Genomic DNA, 17,416 nt, shown 5'->3' with positions numbered 1-17,416 from the left:
CATTGTTGAAAACTATGGTGATCCTTTGGCGAATGAACAAATAATGAAGATATTATATGGTTTATGGAAGTTAGCATACAATGTTTCCTGAAAGGAGTAAGAATAGTGTAAAAGGAAAGTCACTGTTTATAATAGGATTAGTTTACATGTGCTATCTGAGAGTGAGGATTTTTTATTAAACCAAAAAAAAAAAAAGCTACTTCAGTTTAATTTTCATAATACAATGTTAGGAATAAATTTTTTGAGCTAGATCCAGTAAATGATTAGAAGATGAGTATGACAAAGCATTTACCCTGGAGAAGTGACCCTATGGAAAATTTAAAGAAGTAAGATGAACATGTAATTGTCCACTATTCCTTAAATTTCTTTTAGTGATTGAGATATGGAAAGCATTTTGGCCTAGAAACTGAGCTAAATGGCATTATTATTTTTAAGTATTATTGAAAACTATATTGCACAGGTCCAAAATACATCATTACTCCTGAAAAGATTTGTTCTCTTTGTAAAATAAACTATGTTAATTATAGATAGGGAATTTTTGACGAGCTATCCGTTGAATGATTAATTGTTTTCTATTTACCAAGAAATTTAGGCAACAGTGTGTCTTGGCTAGTCTTACTTAGTTCTCAAAGCCTGCTTAACAAAAACGAGGTTGATCATTTTGTCAACAGATCAAGATTTCTGGGTTTTTCCAGCTCGAATCACTATTTAAAATATTGTTTTACAATAAATGGAGCAATAAGAAAGGGTACCCAATTAATGACAGAGTATCACTAATTTTTCTAAAAGTTAGTCCTTTTAATTCAGGTTGGACATATCTATAACAAAAGTAATTTTAGATACCAGTATATGGTGTTATTAGAACATTTAACTGTTGCTACCCTTCTTCTAATGTAAGTAGATTAGTTTCTTTTCTCTCTGAAATAGATAAAATCTCAGAGTCCGTTCTGGGGATCACAGATGTATGAAGGGGGTGTGGAGTGTTCTGGAGCTGACATTGCAGCCTGTTTTTGTTCCTATTCATAAATTGTAACAAACTGGTTTTTTTTTTTTTTAAATGAGAAAGGACTGTTAATATTAATAATAAAGGAGAGGAAATTTAAGACAGCAATCTGAATAACTGGACAAGAATTCTAGTGTTAAACTTAATTAGTTATGACATTTTCAAGTATATCTACAACGAGGGAGGAAGTCTGGTTGAATTCCTGAAAAAATCCCCAGGACGCAGATTTTTGGAGGGTCAAACACATCATTCTTCAAATATTTGCATTTTGAGCTCTTGCTTGGCTCAAGAAAAGTCTGAATAAATGGTACTAATTTTACTCTCTTTGAATTAGCTCAACAAGGGAAGATATCAAAAAGAAGCAACCAACTAGATACAATAAATGAGATTTAATTTCTTAAAAGTAAGCTGCTTGAGGGCAAGGGATCCCTTTATTTATATTTTTGATCCTCTCCATTCCGAACAACTTCATTAGCAAATTATCTGGCACAGACTATGTACTCCATGAAAAAAAAAGTGAGAGCACTGATTTCATTGCTTCTTGCAGGAAAGTGCTTTTTAAATGTTACTGAATGAGACTCAGATGGCTTTAAGGACAATATAAGAAAGCAGAGCACGAATAAGAAAGCTGGTAGCAGATTTGTGTCCTGCGATCCTAGCCTGAGGTACTTCCTTGCGGGCTGGACTAGGTGGGTAATCTGTGGGCTCCCAGATACCTTTACAATTTCTTCTACCAAACAATGACCATCTCAATAGGAAACAGAGAAGGATGAGCTCTAGGATGCAGGAACTGTATGTGTCGGAACTTAAATGGCATGCTTGAGAATGGTTAAGATGAACGGACCTGAATGTTTCTCATTACCAAATTTTATAAATTCAATATTATACATTAAATAGTGCACAAAAGTGTACGTTTCCCATTTGATCTTTATTTAGATAAACAGAAACATTCTCTCTCCTTTCACAGACCTTGCAGAGAGACTGATGAACTGTAGTAGAAAGTGGACATAGCTGATGGGATTATGAGAGTCATCCTAGGACAGCTTAACTGAATTGCACCTGGTTCTCTTGCTGAGCCAGATCATCCCTATTTGTTACATATTGTACTGAAGGTTATAATTTCAGGCACCACAGCACAGTAACACTGGCATATGCTGGGTCTTCAATGTGAATATGCAGTATCCTTAACAGTGGTGATAGCAATCATTGGCTTTATTTCCATCGATAAGTAAAGGATTACTTAAAAACTGGGTGTTTCTGTTGCTTATTTTTTAAAAGAGCCAACTGTTCCTGAGGGTTCTTTTTAATAATCTGATGTTTTCTTTTTTGTGTTCACTATTCCAAAACTTGTCCTATTAATTAGAAATTATTAACGGACCTTCAAAATATGATCAATAAACTATCCAGACTGCCCCCACTTTTCTAAACTTAATTGAATCCAGTTGTTAGCATAGAAATATGAGGAACTAAACATAAGGGCCCCTGAGTTCCTGAAGATACATTAGCCACTGACAGATGATCTCTTTGTGTGAAATGTGTACAAAATGTGACATATGCAACATCGGAACATCACCATTAGAGAAACCTCATGAGATAAAGTTAATCATAACTCAAAATAGGAAGGCTCAAGAAAACATGCTACAGATAGATATTAGATTCAGTGAAGGAAAATCATTTTTTTGGTTTTCATCTTTGTGCTCTAAATGACATGGAATGAGTTGCTTGGTACACTCCTTGTCTGCCAGGAGTTTGATCAGTGTTCATATTCAGAAAGGGTGTTTTTCTTTACTAACGAACTAGTAAAGGATCTATATCATGTTATCAGTGTTCTTGGGATATGAGAAGGGATGGCTGTATACTGAGAAAAATCTGACCTGATCTGAACTTGCACTCAAGCATCAAAGCCAAAGAGTTTGCCTGGTAGACAAGGGTAATGTTTTATGGATTTTTGTATCACTTTCAATGCTTAGCATGGTGTCCCGCACGAGGTATTTTCTCAACAAACATCTTGTGCATTTTTAAATGAAAAAACTTACCTCTCCAAATAAATACACAAAAAAGTAGGTGTTTTTTAGTACTTCCTCATTGGAGCACTGAGGCTTAATAATATAGCCAATTCCAACAGCTACTGAAACTCCAGAAAATATTTAACTTGGTTTTCAAAATAAATAAATCCAAATTAGATTCAATAAGACTTGGTTAGGTTAAATTGTTGTTCTGGGCTCAGTGGGCACTGCCTGTTAACTAAAGAGCAAACAGAAATCTTTAAATGTTTTCTGTGATTCAAATGCACTTAAGAAAGCTTTGAAAGGTTGGAAGACAAATGAAAACCACCCAATATTGTTAGGCTGCCAAAGTATTCTCTCTAGTTAAAACAGATTGCAACTTTAGTTCCCCTTATTTGAGGCTCACAAGTATGTTTTAAACTATATTGATTTTGATATAAAGACCTTGTACATCTAGATGCAGAATTAATAACAGAAGTCACTGTTATTAAGACATTATGAAAAAATCTAAAACTATAAACAAAACCTAAAAATCTAACTCAGTTAAATCCAAGAGTTCTTCAGTATTCAATACTTCCTTACACTTATAAGGAAACGGGTAAAGAGAACCAAAGACTTACATCCCAAAATAAAGTCTTTCCACATCTAGTGAGCATAGAAAGCAAAAGTAAATAATAATAGAGACAACTGAAAGATATGGGGAGAGAAATTCCTTCATACATATAATTTACTTGGGTAATTTTGATCAAAATCCCCATAAAAACTTATTTTGTCCTTGGACAACTGGGGATATATGGAAAGGTTGGCCGGGCATGGTGGTGCGTGCCTGTGGTCCCAGCTGCTCGGGAGGCTGAGGCAGGAGGATCGCTTGAGCCCAGGAGTTTGAGGTTGCTGTGGGCTTGGCCGACACCACGGCACTCACCTAGCCCGGGCGGGAGAGTGAGACTCTGTCTCAAAAAAAAAAAAAAAAAAAAAAATTATTTTGTCACCAGGAATGGCATCCAATAAATCTGAACCATGTCACTGCAATGAGGATGGTTGGAATTAAATGATGGAAAACTTAAACCTGTCAAACAGGGAAGCCCCCAATATTTCTGAAGTATAGACATTTACCATTTTAAAGTGTTTTCCTATACATTCTTACATGCTATTCTCAAATGTCTGTGTGAAGTAGGACAGATGTCATTATCCTTGCTTCACAGAAAAAAAAAAAAAAAAAGACTGGGAGAAGTCACAGAGTTTATAAATATTGGTGCCAGGAGGAGAAACCTGAGCTTTTTCCATTACCTACACAAATTAAGCACTTGCCCTGTTTAATGGAAGGCAGCCTAGTTCTCAGGGGAATTTATTAATTAATCATACAGGCATTGATTGGGTGCTTTCTTTTTTTCACATCCAGATAAAATAGATTGCTTGTCTGCATTTGAATTTTGTGCCTACAGCTTTATTCTTTTCAAATGTACATAAGGACAATTGTGTATAAGCAGCAGAAGAGACAGCAGGGAGAGCAGAGGAGAAGTTTGTTTGGCATAAACCATTAGTGGGAGCCACTATGAGATGGGGAAGAAGCAAAGCCTGGAAGATGGCAGCAAGGAAGAAGGGAAGGCTCCAGTGGAAGGTCCCCAAATCAGAGTGCACGCCCTGGCATCAGGGAGACATTGGTCTGTATCTGGGCCACTATGTACAAGGTTTGTATCCCTACGTGCTTTATTGTTGTTTTATAAAACTTACTGCCCACATTTGTATTGTTCACATAAACTACAGAGTTTTTTAAAAAAATTAACAATATGTCAACTAGTTACAGAGGTTCTTTTTATTTAGGAAAATTACCCTAGGTGCTATAAAGAAAGTGAAATTCTATTTCTAATTACATTTTGGCTTAAAAATACAGGGACTGATTAGACTGCATTTAAAAGCAAATTCAGTCAGCAGCAAATTCTTGGAAATAAAGGAGAACTTTTATAAACACAAGCATGAAATTTAGTCAACACACAAAACCACATGGCGATTTAAAACACGATTGCACTGCCAAGCTTGCTGCTGAGAGTATATATAACTATTTAAGGACATATTCCTGTGATGAAATAATTGCTGTTATGTTTCTGAAACAGACTCAGACCTTAGACACCCCTGCCCCAGACCATCAATTGTTCTAGTTCTTGTAAAAAGAAAAGATGAAATTTGACTAAGGAAGGTATTGGGTGCATGGATCCATGGAGAATAGCATATATTATGTTTTTATATTCTAAATATAAAACTATTTCTTTCATGTTTTTCAGCTGAACTCTAAACACAGTAAGAGGAAGTGAGCAAACACAGTAAATCACCCAAACAATGCAACAGAAAAAATAATGAAGTCCATAGCAAGAGAAGACAGAAATATCTGCTATATATTTCCATATTAGCCTTATAATCCTACTGCAAATGCTTCCTATACCATGGAAACTATCAAGACAAGCACATACTGTGTCCTAAAAGTACCTGCTCTTGGTACTTGAAGACTTTTGATAAGCTGAATGATTACAAATCCAATCTTATTAGTTAAAACTGAGTCTCTAAGATAAAATTTCATGAAGATTCCATGATGATTCCTGAAACATAGCTACCATTCTAATAATTCTGTGGCTTCCTTTCCTGGGCCCTGGGGTATTTGGAGAGCCACGTGGACCACGTTGATGTCAATGATTAACTATGGCTCTTTTTCTGCTTTAAAAATACTCCCTAGTACTCACAGAATCCTATAATATGAATTTGACGATGCCATTTTATAAGTCAACTTCTTGGGCTTTGTAATACTTGTTTCATGAAATGTTTCAATAAATGTATACATCTTCAAATATTTTTCATGTTTTAAGTTACTAAAGATATTGATTTAAGGTTATGGGAAAATTCCTACTACTTTAAAATTTTTCTGTCTACAGCCTACCTACTGTACTAAATGACCCACATTTTTCATTATAGAAATAATACGTGTTCATAGTATATTTCAAAAGTAAAAGCATATAGACAAGTAAAAATATTAGACCCTTTTTTTAGCCACCTCCTCTTTCCACTCAAAGAGTTTCTATTATAGTCTTGTAAAAATGGATAAAGTGCATGTCAGAGGCCCATTTTGCAGTGTTTGGCATAGCTACACATACATCAAGCATCGGAATGACTGATTTGACATATTGCTTTCAGATTTCATAGTTTGTCAACATTCCTTTTAGAGTGTACACACAGTGAAATCTATGTAGCTTTAAAAGAAAAAGGGAAACTAAAACGAAAATCATAATAGACTTAAAAAGGCAACTAACCTTTTTCCACCTCATTCAGATTAGCAGCTGGCAGCGACAAAGACAGAAGAGACAAAAGACTTTTTACATTGCGATACAACAGCAGAGCACATGAAGCCAACGCGCAGCATTAACAACAGAGAAGCCAGGGTGAGAGAGCAAACTGAAGCAAGGCTTAGATTTCTTACCTACAGCCGGGCCAAACGCACAAACATGGAGAAAATGAGGCAAAAGGTAAATGCCATCACAGGGAGCTAGAGATCTGCGTCTAAACCAGGTGATGTAACAACCAGCAGCTTTACTGTTTAAGATGTACACTGAATGGCTTGTGCATGGGCATCACAGATTTGGAAAACAGAGATAATGGGTATAAAACAAAAAATTAAAGTGTTCTGAATTTTTTCCACAAAATATATCCTCAGACTTTACATGCCCAATTTGTGTGAAAACTTTCCTTTTACTGAATTTATGTAATCCCACTAAGTAATATGGGGGCTTAAAATGTGACCAACTTTGTATCATACTTGTATATGGTGCCATAAGCACAGGGTTAATTAAGACACAGTCTTGACGTAGCAAATCCAGGGTTTTGACTGTTGGGAAATATGAAAAAGCACGTGTTTCAATTAAACACCTAAGTTAACACCAGAGCCTAATAAGAGGTGTCCATTTATTTTCAACAGGGATGTATATTTACAATTTTCATTTTTATAGGTTTTGAGTTTGTATAATTTAAGGAATTCCTAGAAATTTACCTCCAAGAAATGTCTTGTTTTTAGAAAGAAGGTATCGATTTAGAAAACCAAAACCAAAATCAAAATCAAAACCAAAGTTTCTCAAACTAAAATTAAAATCCTAGAATTAATTTTAAATTATTTGTTTGACAATTCTGAAGTCATACTTTCCCTATGCTTAGCATAGAGATTTTAATTTAGAATCATAGTGAATTCAACTTTCCAAAAATTAAACTTGTTTAAAACATACTAGAAATCAACAGTCATGCATTACACAACTAGATAGATGATGGATTGAAGTAGGTGGAGAAGAATATTTTTGATGACGGGCAGGGGGAGGTTACAGCAAGGTTTAGATAACAGCAAGACAGTATCAACCCTTGCAATTTATGTTTTCAATCCCTGGAGCAGGAAAGAGCAGAGAGTTTTCAAGTCTAATAAACCAATAACTTTACTGTGATTTTTTTGATCACCCAGAGCTTACTTAAAGTTTAATAAATTCCCTAATAATGGATCATTTTATTTTGAATATTTCTAGCCGTGTTTTATAGCCTGCTCATCACACATCATGACTTCTCTGTCAGATTGCTCTCAGATCTCTGAATTTTTTCCATCGACAATATTATGTCCATTCTGCCTCTTGACGTAGAAGACAAAGGCAAAAATTTTCACCATAATAATTTACAACTTTTTCCATTAAGTTTTATTTGCTCCTAGTAAACAGAGTTTACTTTCCTATTGAATGCTTTTGGAATATAGAGTACAAAATCTTCAAACGAAAAAGCAACTTGTGACTGGAATGATTTTTAAACAATGACGAAATTATTATATTCTCTGAGCATAGCAGGGCTTCTGTTCACAGATCTTATGCTCGTTAATCAGATTCTGAACTTAAATTTAAAACAGTATAATCACATTATAAGAAAATTTCTCCCTAACTGCAGACTTGGATGAAGCAGAACATGAGACTCTAGAGCCCCATTTATATTTCTTTATAATTAAAGGCCACTTATGTGCCACTGATTTCAAAATCTGCAGATGGTTGTTTGAAATTTTGTAAAATGAGCTCATTTCCCATATGCATAAAAATACTACAGTTAATAGATGAGTTATAAACTTGTCCTATTTAGATATCTTCTCTAATGCCAAATTGTCAAACTCCTCATGGCCCACAGAACCCAGTCCAAAGTCACAATGGTAATGTCTTCATGCTCTCTATGCCATGCAATTCCACTGAGTTTAGTGTTTTTGTCGATCCTTTGTTCAAATTAAGGCAAACTGACATTTGCAATAGTTACAAGTAAAAAGATTAAACAGAGTCTCAGTTCTTGTAGAGAGCTAAACAGCTCTTGACAAGATGTGGCAGGTTTCCACATGACAGCTTTTATAGATGTCACATTTTGGCTAAAAATGGTGTTGTTAAGCTTTGGACGTTCATGATATGTTTCAAGAAAGAGTTCTGAAATAGTTAGGGAAGTGAGTCTTTATAACACTTCTCAGAGGAAATTTCTCTGATCACTTAAGATAGGAGAAAATGTGTGTTCAAGAGAGCTGGTGTAGAAAAGGAGCTTGGGAAATGAAGGGTTAGCAGGTAAGACAAAGATTCAAAAGAAAGGATAAGAATAAGGAACAGCAGGAATAAAGCCAAAGCAAGGGCACCCCTCCAAATCAACTCAGGAGAGTTTACCACCTTACATAAATTTTCATTAAAAACACACTTACAGCCATGCTGCCAAGCCTCGGTTTTTATCAGGATGTATACATATATACATAAATTCCTGATTTCTGTGCTTAGGAAGACATCAGTTAGCCAAACTGGGCTTGAAATGCCTGGGTCCAATTTGTCTGGTGGAGTCAGAGTGGGTTGCTTTAAGGAGGCCCCTGAAATTAACTGAGTTCTTAATCCCTTTCTCTAGTGATCAGAACAATGATGGAAAAAGAGCATTATTCTATCCTAAGAAGGGTCTAGGGAATATATTTTAGTGTAAACACTGAGCTTTTCATATAAGTCTAAATCAGCCCATCCAATAAAGCTGATTCTCAGGGTAGCTCCAGTGGCTCCAGAATCAGGGCCCCAGGGCTAATGGAAAGTATCTGAGGTGTGACACAGGTAATTGGTGTGGAAGTCAAAGCTATGTAACACCTAAATGCTTTCCAGCCACTTTAGAGTAGGTGCATGTTGGATACACTTGCTATCCTTCGTAAGTGCAAAATAGCAAAGAATGCTCAAATTCTGCTCACTAAGCAGTCTAAGGGTTGTATATGCGTAGTTGAACATGTTTGGTATGATATTGCTTTACATGCCATCAGGTGCCTTACTGGTGTAAGAAGAAAAAACAGACCATGGAAAAGGCAGCTTTAGAACCTCATTATTCTATCCAGCATTTTCCATCAACAAAGGTTCTTAGGAAAATGCAAAGCTTAATTTCCATGCTTAATTTCAACAATTTTCAAACGAATTCTTAGGAAAATTTTATTATGCAGATGTGTGCCCCTCTTTTATATTTAGAGATGTTAACTCTAGTCACCTACATATTTATTTAATCCTTTGATATTCTTAACTATGTATTACATTACAGAGCAATTGACATAATTAATGAAATGTACCCAAAAAAATGAAAATGGTAACTTTGAATAAAGTGACAGAAATTACTTCTCCTTTTTTTTCTTACAAATAAAATGTGTAACGTTCTCTTTTTCTCTATCAACTTTAAGGGATTTATTAAGGATAAAAGATAACTATGAAGTTTCTTTCCATAGCCACAAACATCAATCAAACAGATGTTCCAATAATATAGACAAGTCATAAACTTGATGTTGACTTTACAGAAAATTGGTTTGAATAGCGGGGAAGTTTGGCAATTTGGGTAATCTTATGAGATTTACCACCTAAAGAGAAAAGAGCATCAGAAAAAAAGGTGATGGTTTCATAAGACTCTTTGAAATGCTCACTATCTTCCTGACTGAGTTTTACTTTGAAGGACATGGGTTACTAGAGGCAAAAACTCACTAGTGAAGAAATGAGTATGGATATGAGTAAACTCAAATAATTATGTTTTGGCTATGTAAATAAATGCCCTCCCTTCCCTGTTACCCTCTTTTCATATGTGTTGGTGGGTTTGTTTGCAGAGGGAAAATGGTTTGTAGTAAAATGCCATTGAATTGTGGGACTAAAAGCTTCAGCACAATAGCTTCTTCTTCTTTTTTTTTTTTTTGCTGGACAGCATAACTTTATGATTGATTTGAACTGAGCTTGCTGGGTCTTTAATTTGTTTGGCTGAAACCATCTTTAAGTCATTCTGTTATTTACATTACATTTAATGTTCAAAACACCTACCAGTTATCGAATAATACAATGGTTTATTCAACATATATGACACAATGCCAATGATGCTTTCAAACAGATACACTGAAGACAGAATATTTCTTATTCTTCATACCTGTATACTCAGGTGGGCAAAGGCATGTGTAGTTATTAATTCCATCAACGCAAGTAGAATTATTTTCACAGTCATTATCTTCACAATCGTCAACATTGACTTCACAATTTTCTCCTTCAAATCCATCAGCACAAATACACCTGAATGCCAGGGAAGGAAAGGCAGAAAACAATCTTTTTCCTGCATTTTAAAGCCACATGTTCTAAATATTGAAAAAAGCATAAATACACTCATTAACTACAGAGCTTTTAACTCTATGAAATTGATTTTTAAAATGCTTTTAAATGACATGCTGTAAACATCAATTTATGGTAATATCCACCAAATCAGCAACTGTTCGAAAAAATTTATACTGGCTCCAAAACAGCAAATGGCTCCGTGGTCTTAAAAGTTAATATATCCTATATATTTCTAGGTCTAAAACATAAGCAAAGTTTTACTCCATAGACTCTTGAGTTGTGCTCAAATAAAATAATTCATGCTTCCTTGCTCATAGATGAGGAGGAATTAGTTCTAATTTTTAAAAATTACATCTACTACCCTATGTATAATGTCTTTGATGTCTTGAAGTAAAAATAAATCTGAAAATAAAGTTTTGTCTTCAATATGATTACAAAACGTGAATATTCTCTTTAAGTCTCAACAAATGAAATTTTTTCTCTGGCATAAAACATTGTATTTTTAATTTTGAGTACATATCAGAATAATCTTTGAATACAGTCTAGATGAATAGGAGATAATTTTATAACAGAATGCAGAAATGAAGTATATTTGTTCTAAAAAGTGGAATTTCTAAGAAGCTTTAGTAGTAGGTTAGCATTCTTATGTGAAATTATTAGTGTCATTTAATAAAGAACTCCATTTCATAATTCATGAAGTACATCTGAAGTTATTGTACCATATGATTAAATAACTCCAGACTAAGATTGTTCACAGCATGTCTGTCTACTTATATTATGTCTTGGAAATAAATCATTAATTTCCTGTTTCAGTGGGACCTACATCTTATCGTTACATATTGTCTGTTAAAGCCATAAGAAAAACAACAGATGAATATAAGACTTTCAGTAGGGGACCAGTTGGCTATTAATTAGTATAATGGAGCCAATTCTTTGTCTTTCCCTAATCTGACTTGATTAATCATAATTTGTGTATGTGCATGCTGGTAAATTCTTTTTGATTTTATAGCATCCCGAGCTGAAAAACTATGGTGTCTCCATTTGTTTCTGATATTGCAGTATCTCTGAGAGGGACCAATAGATATTGTCCTTACTCTGGCATTCTTTTGACAACAATGTTCTTTGATTTGAAAAGGAAAATGCATGTTTTCTTAGTTATTCTTGCTCTAATATTTCAGACACAGAAGATCATAGACTAATTACCTACCAGAATCCATCTTTTTCTCCTTCTTTTAGGTGGCAGGTTCCTCCATGTTTACATGGGTTACTGATGCACGCATGAATTGGGACATCACAATCCTGTCCCTGGAGAAGAAATGGGCAATTAGAGTGTAATGGAAATCACAGAGAAAGCACAGTAGAATAATAAACGCACACTGAGGAAAGCGACATTTTCAAATCATAGCTCTTGCAACAGCTTCCACCTACCTTAAAACCATAAGGGCAGGTGCATCGGTAAAAGTCAACTGGATCACTATTACAGGTGCCATCGTTTTTACATGGATTGGACAGGCAGGGATTACATTTAGCTAGAATATGAATATCCACAGGACCTACAAATTAATTGAAAAATATGAGAGAGGCTTTCTATTTTTAAGTCCCTTAAAGTTATTTCTATGCTTTGATTGTAACAATAAATTTTGTATAAAAATTATCATTGATCACATAGCCATACGTGCTTCTCTTCCATGACAAAACCAGAAATCAGCATCATCATACAATGTTCATGGTCTTCTCACTGGCATCTACTGTGAGACTCTCTGAAGTCAGAGTTAGACTCTGGGTTGGCAGCTCAGGTGGTCAGTAACTGATGTTAATGGTGCCAGTGCCACAGGGTGAATCCCCTCATGGGCTGACCAGCTTATGTGGATGTGTTCCATGGCCACTGCCTGCACCTTGACCTCAGCCAGCTTCATGGAAACGCATGCCATCAGTCCCAGAGAAGACTACATGTGTGGGGGTGTGGTAGGGTGGGCAAGTTTTATGAATAAGTAGAAATTCATCGCTGCAATAGATTGCACCTGCCTAGATAACATTAACTCAGTGCTGTTTCATACAGGAGATACAAAACTGTCACTTTTATGCATATGGAAATAAACCAAAACTGTAGTCTCCATTATACTCTTCCCCATATCCTTTTGATTCAATTTATTTGTTGATTTGTTAGCACGATACATGATGGGTGAGTGTTCTGTATCTTCTTCTCTGAGAAGAAAACACCACAGAGATGATATCTACTTGTAATCTCATGTTTTGGAAAACACCTTTAAAAATTTCACGATCCATAAAAAGTCTAGATTAAATGCATATTTAGCTGCAGCCGTTTTCCTTTGGTTGCATATATTTATTTGATAAATGGCTAACAATGTGGAAATTGTACTATCCTCAATAAACTTATGTTCTGCTGATGATACTTTTTTGCATTGTTTGTGAGAGCTCACTAGACCACCTTTTGACAACTCTGACAAGAACGATGGCAGAATGACATCTTTATATTTAAAAGACAAATATTTTATAATATAAAAATTAGTTATATTTCTACTGTCACCAATCTCTTTGTAGCTCTTTATCCCATTGGAATAAGAAGTGTTAATTCCAATTGCATGTTTTCTAGCAAAGTTATCTGGACAATTATACAGCAGCCTTCCAGCCCCACTCCACCCTCCTGCAACTAGCACTGTTCTAACCTTCTAGGGTACCTTCACCCAAAGCATTGCATGACTTCTGCTCACATAAATCATTTTTCATTAAATTATTCTCCAGATTGGAGATCACATGTGTGAGTTATTGGTCAACATGGTGGTCATAGAAATTCTCCATATCTCTTCATATCCCTTGCCGTGGGAAATACTAGTACATATTCAAATAATGGTTTTGGATTAAAATTCACGAAAAGGATAGTGTTCTACATTTTTCAGTTTTTCTTTCCACCAAATCCTTCACCAACTCCAGAAATATGTCCACATTGAAATTCCTGTGCATTTTTAACTATCTGGGAATAAATGACAGTTCTGGGGATGATTGTCCTAATGGGAAGTGGTGGTGTTTGCTTCTAATGACACCTCAGTCATCAGGGGAGAATGTGCCAGTGCCAATGTCCCTTCAACTTTTTCTTGGTAACCAGAATAAATAATGCAATTACAGCTGGAAAATTGCTAGGCTTAATTCTGAAATGAGCCTCACAGAAATTTAATTTCTCACTCCCTCAATTTATTTATTAATTAAGGGCAACAAAATTAGCTATTCGGCCAACACTGGAGAAATGAATGGTAGCAGTTAGTGAAACTGATGTAATACCTCCCAATAAATGGTTTTATGTTTGCTAAAGTTATCTTATTTAGAGTCAGCAACAGAAAAGGAAATATTTCATTTGTAGTGGATCTCTTAGCTAGGCCAGAAGAAAGAAGAATCTGAGTCAGAACTGAGGCATAAAATGAAGCAACTAAGAATGTACACCAGCAAAATAGCAAGTCAGCAAATGCAAGGACTGTAAACATTCATTTGGCCACCTCCCAACATCTTGAGGAAAAATGTCTTTTGGCCTATTACTGTGTTTTCAACCTTGTAAAGCTGGGATTTGAATAGAGAAGTTCAGGGTTGGTAGACTGCAAGTTCATTCTGTGGAATGTGACATCTTTCAAAAATTATATTCAAGTATTTAGATGAGAAGCTATAGATTGTTTTAGGGAAAAAAACTGAATACATTTTGAAGAATTTAATAGAGTGTATAGGTAACACAACTGCCAAGCTGAAGTAGTCATTATCTAGTTTTACCATATAGTCAAGATTTATTTAATAAATGTCTAAGGAACTATATGTGATAAATAAGCATTATCTAATATCTCCACTTTTTTTCCAAGACCAAATTTCATTTCCTACATAGCTAATTATGCTCAATTATTTTCATATCTGGAATACTATATGAGGATATGAAGAGAGATCATTGTCTGCTTGTATGTATTCAGTTTAGCTAAAAGAATAAAGATAATGAGTTTTCTAACATACCCAGTTCTCTCTGATAATTTCTTAAATCTGCTCAACTGTTTTGGTGGCACTGGGTTTGGGAATATAACAAAATATTGAGTTTTAACTTCCTCTGGTTGGTAAAGTTCATTACTACCAACTTTCTCAATGGCAAAGTTAGCTACCATCCCATTCGCTTCTCCATTTTTCACATCCTTCTTTTAAATCCAGTTCTTCAAATATCATTTCTTATTTCTACTCCTCCAGTTTGAGTGAAGGATAATCTAAAAGATGCTTGTAAGTCAAATAAATTCCAAATAACAGCATCCTCTGATATTTCCAAATGTATTCAAATGACTTAATTCCTTTTCCTATTTTATTTAGATCATAATTCCACTTAACTAAAAATCCTTCTTAGGATGTGATTTTTACATCTACCGGGTTTATCTAAATCTGCTTATTTCTATGGTCTAATCCCTTAGAATGATATCCCTTGTACCCGGCTCTCTCCTCTCACTCATCTTCCCACCCATATTTTGTTCCTCTTCTCAATGTATCTAACATCTCCTATTTGCCTCTAACTTGTAATTTATTTCCCATCCAGTATACTTTCTCAGGGATTCTGTCTTGCAATCTTCTTATTCAAGAGAAATGACAACTTTAATCTGTTTAAAGACTATAAGATAATAAGGAGATCATATCAGAGCTAAAGGCAGATGCTAAATAAAGCCATCATAAAATGGTAGAAGAGTTAGAATAGCTCTCCAGGGGCAAACCAATACTTGTAGAATTTTGCACATTTGATTATTCCCGCATGAAAAGAAGATGTCCAGGAACAGGAATTAGAAAAGTCTTCTAGCATCATACACAGCAATCTTGGGCACAGAAACTGAAGTCCACCAACAGAAGTTAGTCAGTCAGATTTGCCAGTTAAGTGTGTGTTATTAGGATAATGGCAGCCATCCCAATGGGTTATTCGAAGCATTAAATGAGATGTTAATGAATGTCAGGCAGGGCGCCTACTGAGTACAGAAGTACAGAAGTCACAGTGAGTACTGTCACTCTTTCCTAGACTTCCAGAGAGTCAGAATGGGTGGGGAGAACAAAAGGGTTTTCCTTAAAAGGAGGAAAGAAGTTCCTTGTTTTCTTGTCCAAATTTCAACACGGGCAAATGCAAACCAGACCTTGCCATTTATCTACTCATCACAAGTTCCCCAAGTACCTTCGACATATGCTAGAAGCTGCCAAAATATGGGGAAACTACAGGGACTAACATGAAACCCACAGGGAATGAAAGTGGGTATAAACAGATAATTACCATTGGGAACAACATTGAGAGTTGGTGACTTTATTCTGTTAAGGAACACAACTATGGTTTGTACATTTGGTGTGGACGAGCGCCAGAAATGACAGAACAGCTTTAAGGAGCTGCAGAGGTTTTCTTTGTTCTTGCCTTGTTGCTTGGCGAGGAACTACAATCTTCAAGCTTTTCTCCTTTCTAAAGCTAACTGGTTCCAAAAAATGTTAAAATATTGTCAACAAATTAGCCCTCATGAGATGCGTGCCACAGAAGAGAAAAGAACTCTTGTTTCAGGGATACAGATCTTTAGTAATGTCACTGAACTGAAGAAGGCCAGTCTAGGATAACTGGCTTGATGTAAGATTTGATCTTGACTTAAGAGAGCACTACAGTATCAGCTATATAGGTGGAGATTTGTTAAGCTTAATAATTCAAAGGAAAAATGAGAAGAAAGTTTGGTTAACAATCTGTCTCTGTCAGTTACTTTAATCTTTAATGGAAGAACCACCAGACTTCAAATCCATTAAAGCTTGTAGGCAGACTTGTTTACTTGACTCAAATCACTACTTATGCACCTGACACCAATATTGCTACCCACTGAGAATAGTATCTCACTTTGATTTATTACCAAAAGCTGCAGACAAAAATTTCTAACTATATCCCAGAGTCTCCCTTCATTTTGGCATCCCTTGGAAACATGAGTCAAATAACAAAATCCTATTGCACTGTCCTTGTATAAAGTCAGAGATACATCAAAGAAAACTCAGGAAACATGTAGGAGGTATATGATGTTGGGCATAATTAACTAAAAGAACATTTTTATTTAAAAACAATGATTCTGTACTCCACTTGCTACTACATTACTGCATTTCTGAAGCATTAGTATCAAATGCATGCTTGTTAACATTCATTATTAAGTCATCCATTTATCAAATATTTATTGAGGATCCACTTTGTGCCAGGCATTCAGCTAAGTTTTGAGGGATCAGAGCCAAGTGAAATGCCTGAGTTTCTGGAAAAACTTATAGTTCAGCATTAGAGATATACATGTATCAGTCAGAGAATGAATGTGAGGAATGAGAGTGTATGTCTTAGAGTATGTGTTTTAAGTTTCTGCAGTCAAGAGAGAGAAATCCACCAAGCGAATGGAAATATAAATTTGAGGTTTGTAAGAAAAGTCATGACTAGATATTTGAAGCCACGAATTGAAATCAATTGAGAATTTAATAGGGCTAAGGATAGAATTCCACTTATGTCTACATCAAAATGTGGGTGAAAAAGCAAAAGCAATGAAAAGGCCAAGACAAAGTACAGAAAGGAAAAATGGCCACCATGGTCTAAGATGAAAAGAAAGCAAATAAAGACAATTAAAAATAAGCCACTGAAATTGATAAGACAGAAGTCCTTGGTATCCTTCTAGTTTCATTGGAGGAGTGGAGATCATCACCAGATTACGGAGGTTAAAATCTTGTAAATTTGCATTACATAAATGGTTAACTACAAACACAAAGGCTAA

The 17,416-nt window shown here is 35.3% G+C and overlaps 1 protein-coding gene across 3 annotated transcripts in view; it reads right to left on the bottom strand.

Annotated features, from left to right (window-relative positions):
• The window catches only part of SLIT2 (slit homolog 2 (Drosophila)), a 137,920-nt gene that overhangs the window by 33,396 nt on the left and 87,108 nt on the right, over positions 1-17,416 (bottom strand). For all 3 annotated transcript variants that reach the window (XM_012660756.1, XM_012660755.1, XM_012660757.1), the window contains 3 exons: positions 12,066-12,190; positions 11,845-11,942; positions 10,459-10,598 (listed from right to left, as the gene is read on the bottom strand). In XM_012660756.1, coding sequence (XP_012516210.1) covers positions 10,459-10,598; positions 11,845-11,942; positions 12,066-12,190 — 363 coding nt within the window. The remainder of the gene's footprint in view (positions 1-10,458; positions 10,599-11,844; positions 11,943-12,065; positions 12,191-17,416) is intronic.

Source organism: Propithecus coquereli, unplaced genomic scaffold (genome assembly GCF_000956105.1).
Source record: "Propithecus coquereli isolate 6110/MARCELLA unplaced genomic scaffold, Pcoq_1.0 Scaffold677, whole genome shotgun sequence".
Taxonomy (NCBI): Eukaryota; Metazoa; Chordata; class Mammalia; order Primates; family Indriidae; genus Propithecus; species Propithecus coquereli.
This window is presented reverse-complemented; position numbering and strand designations above follow the sequence as displayed.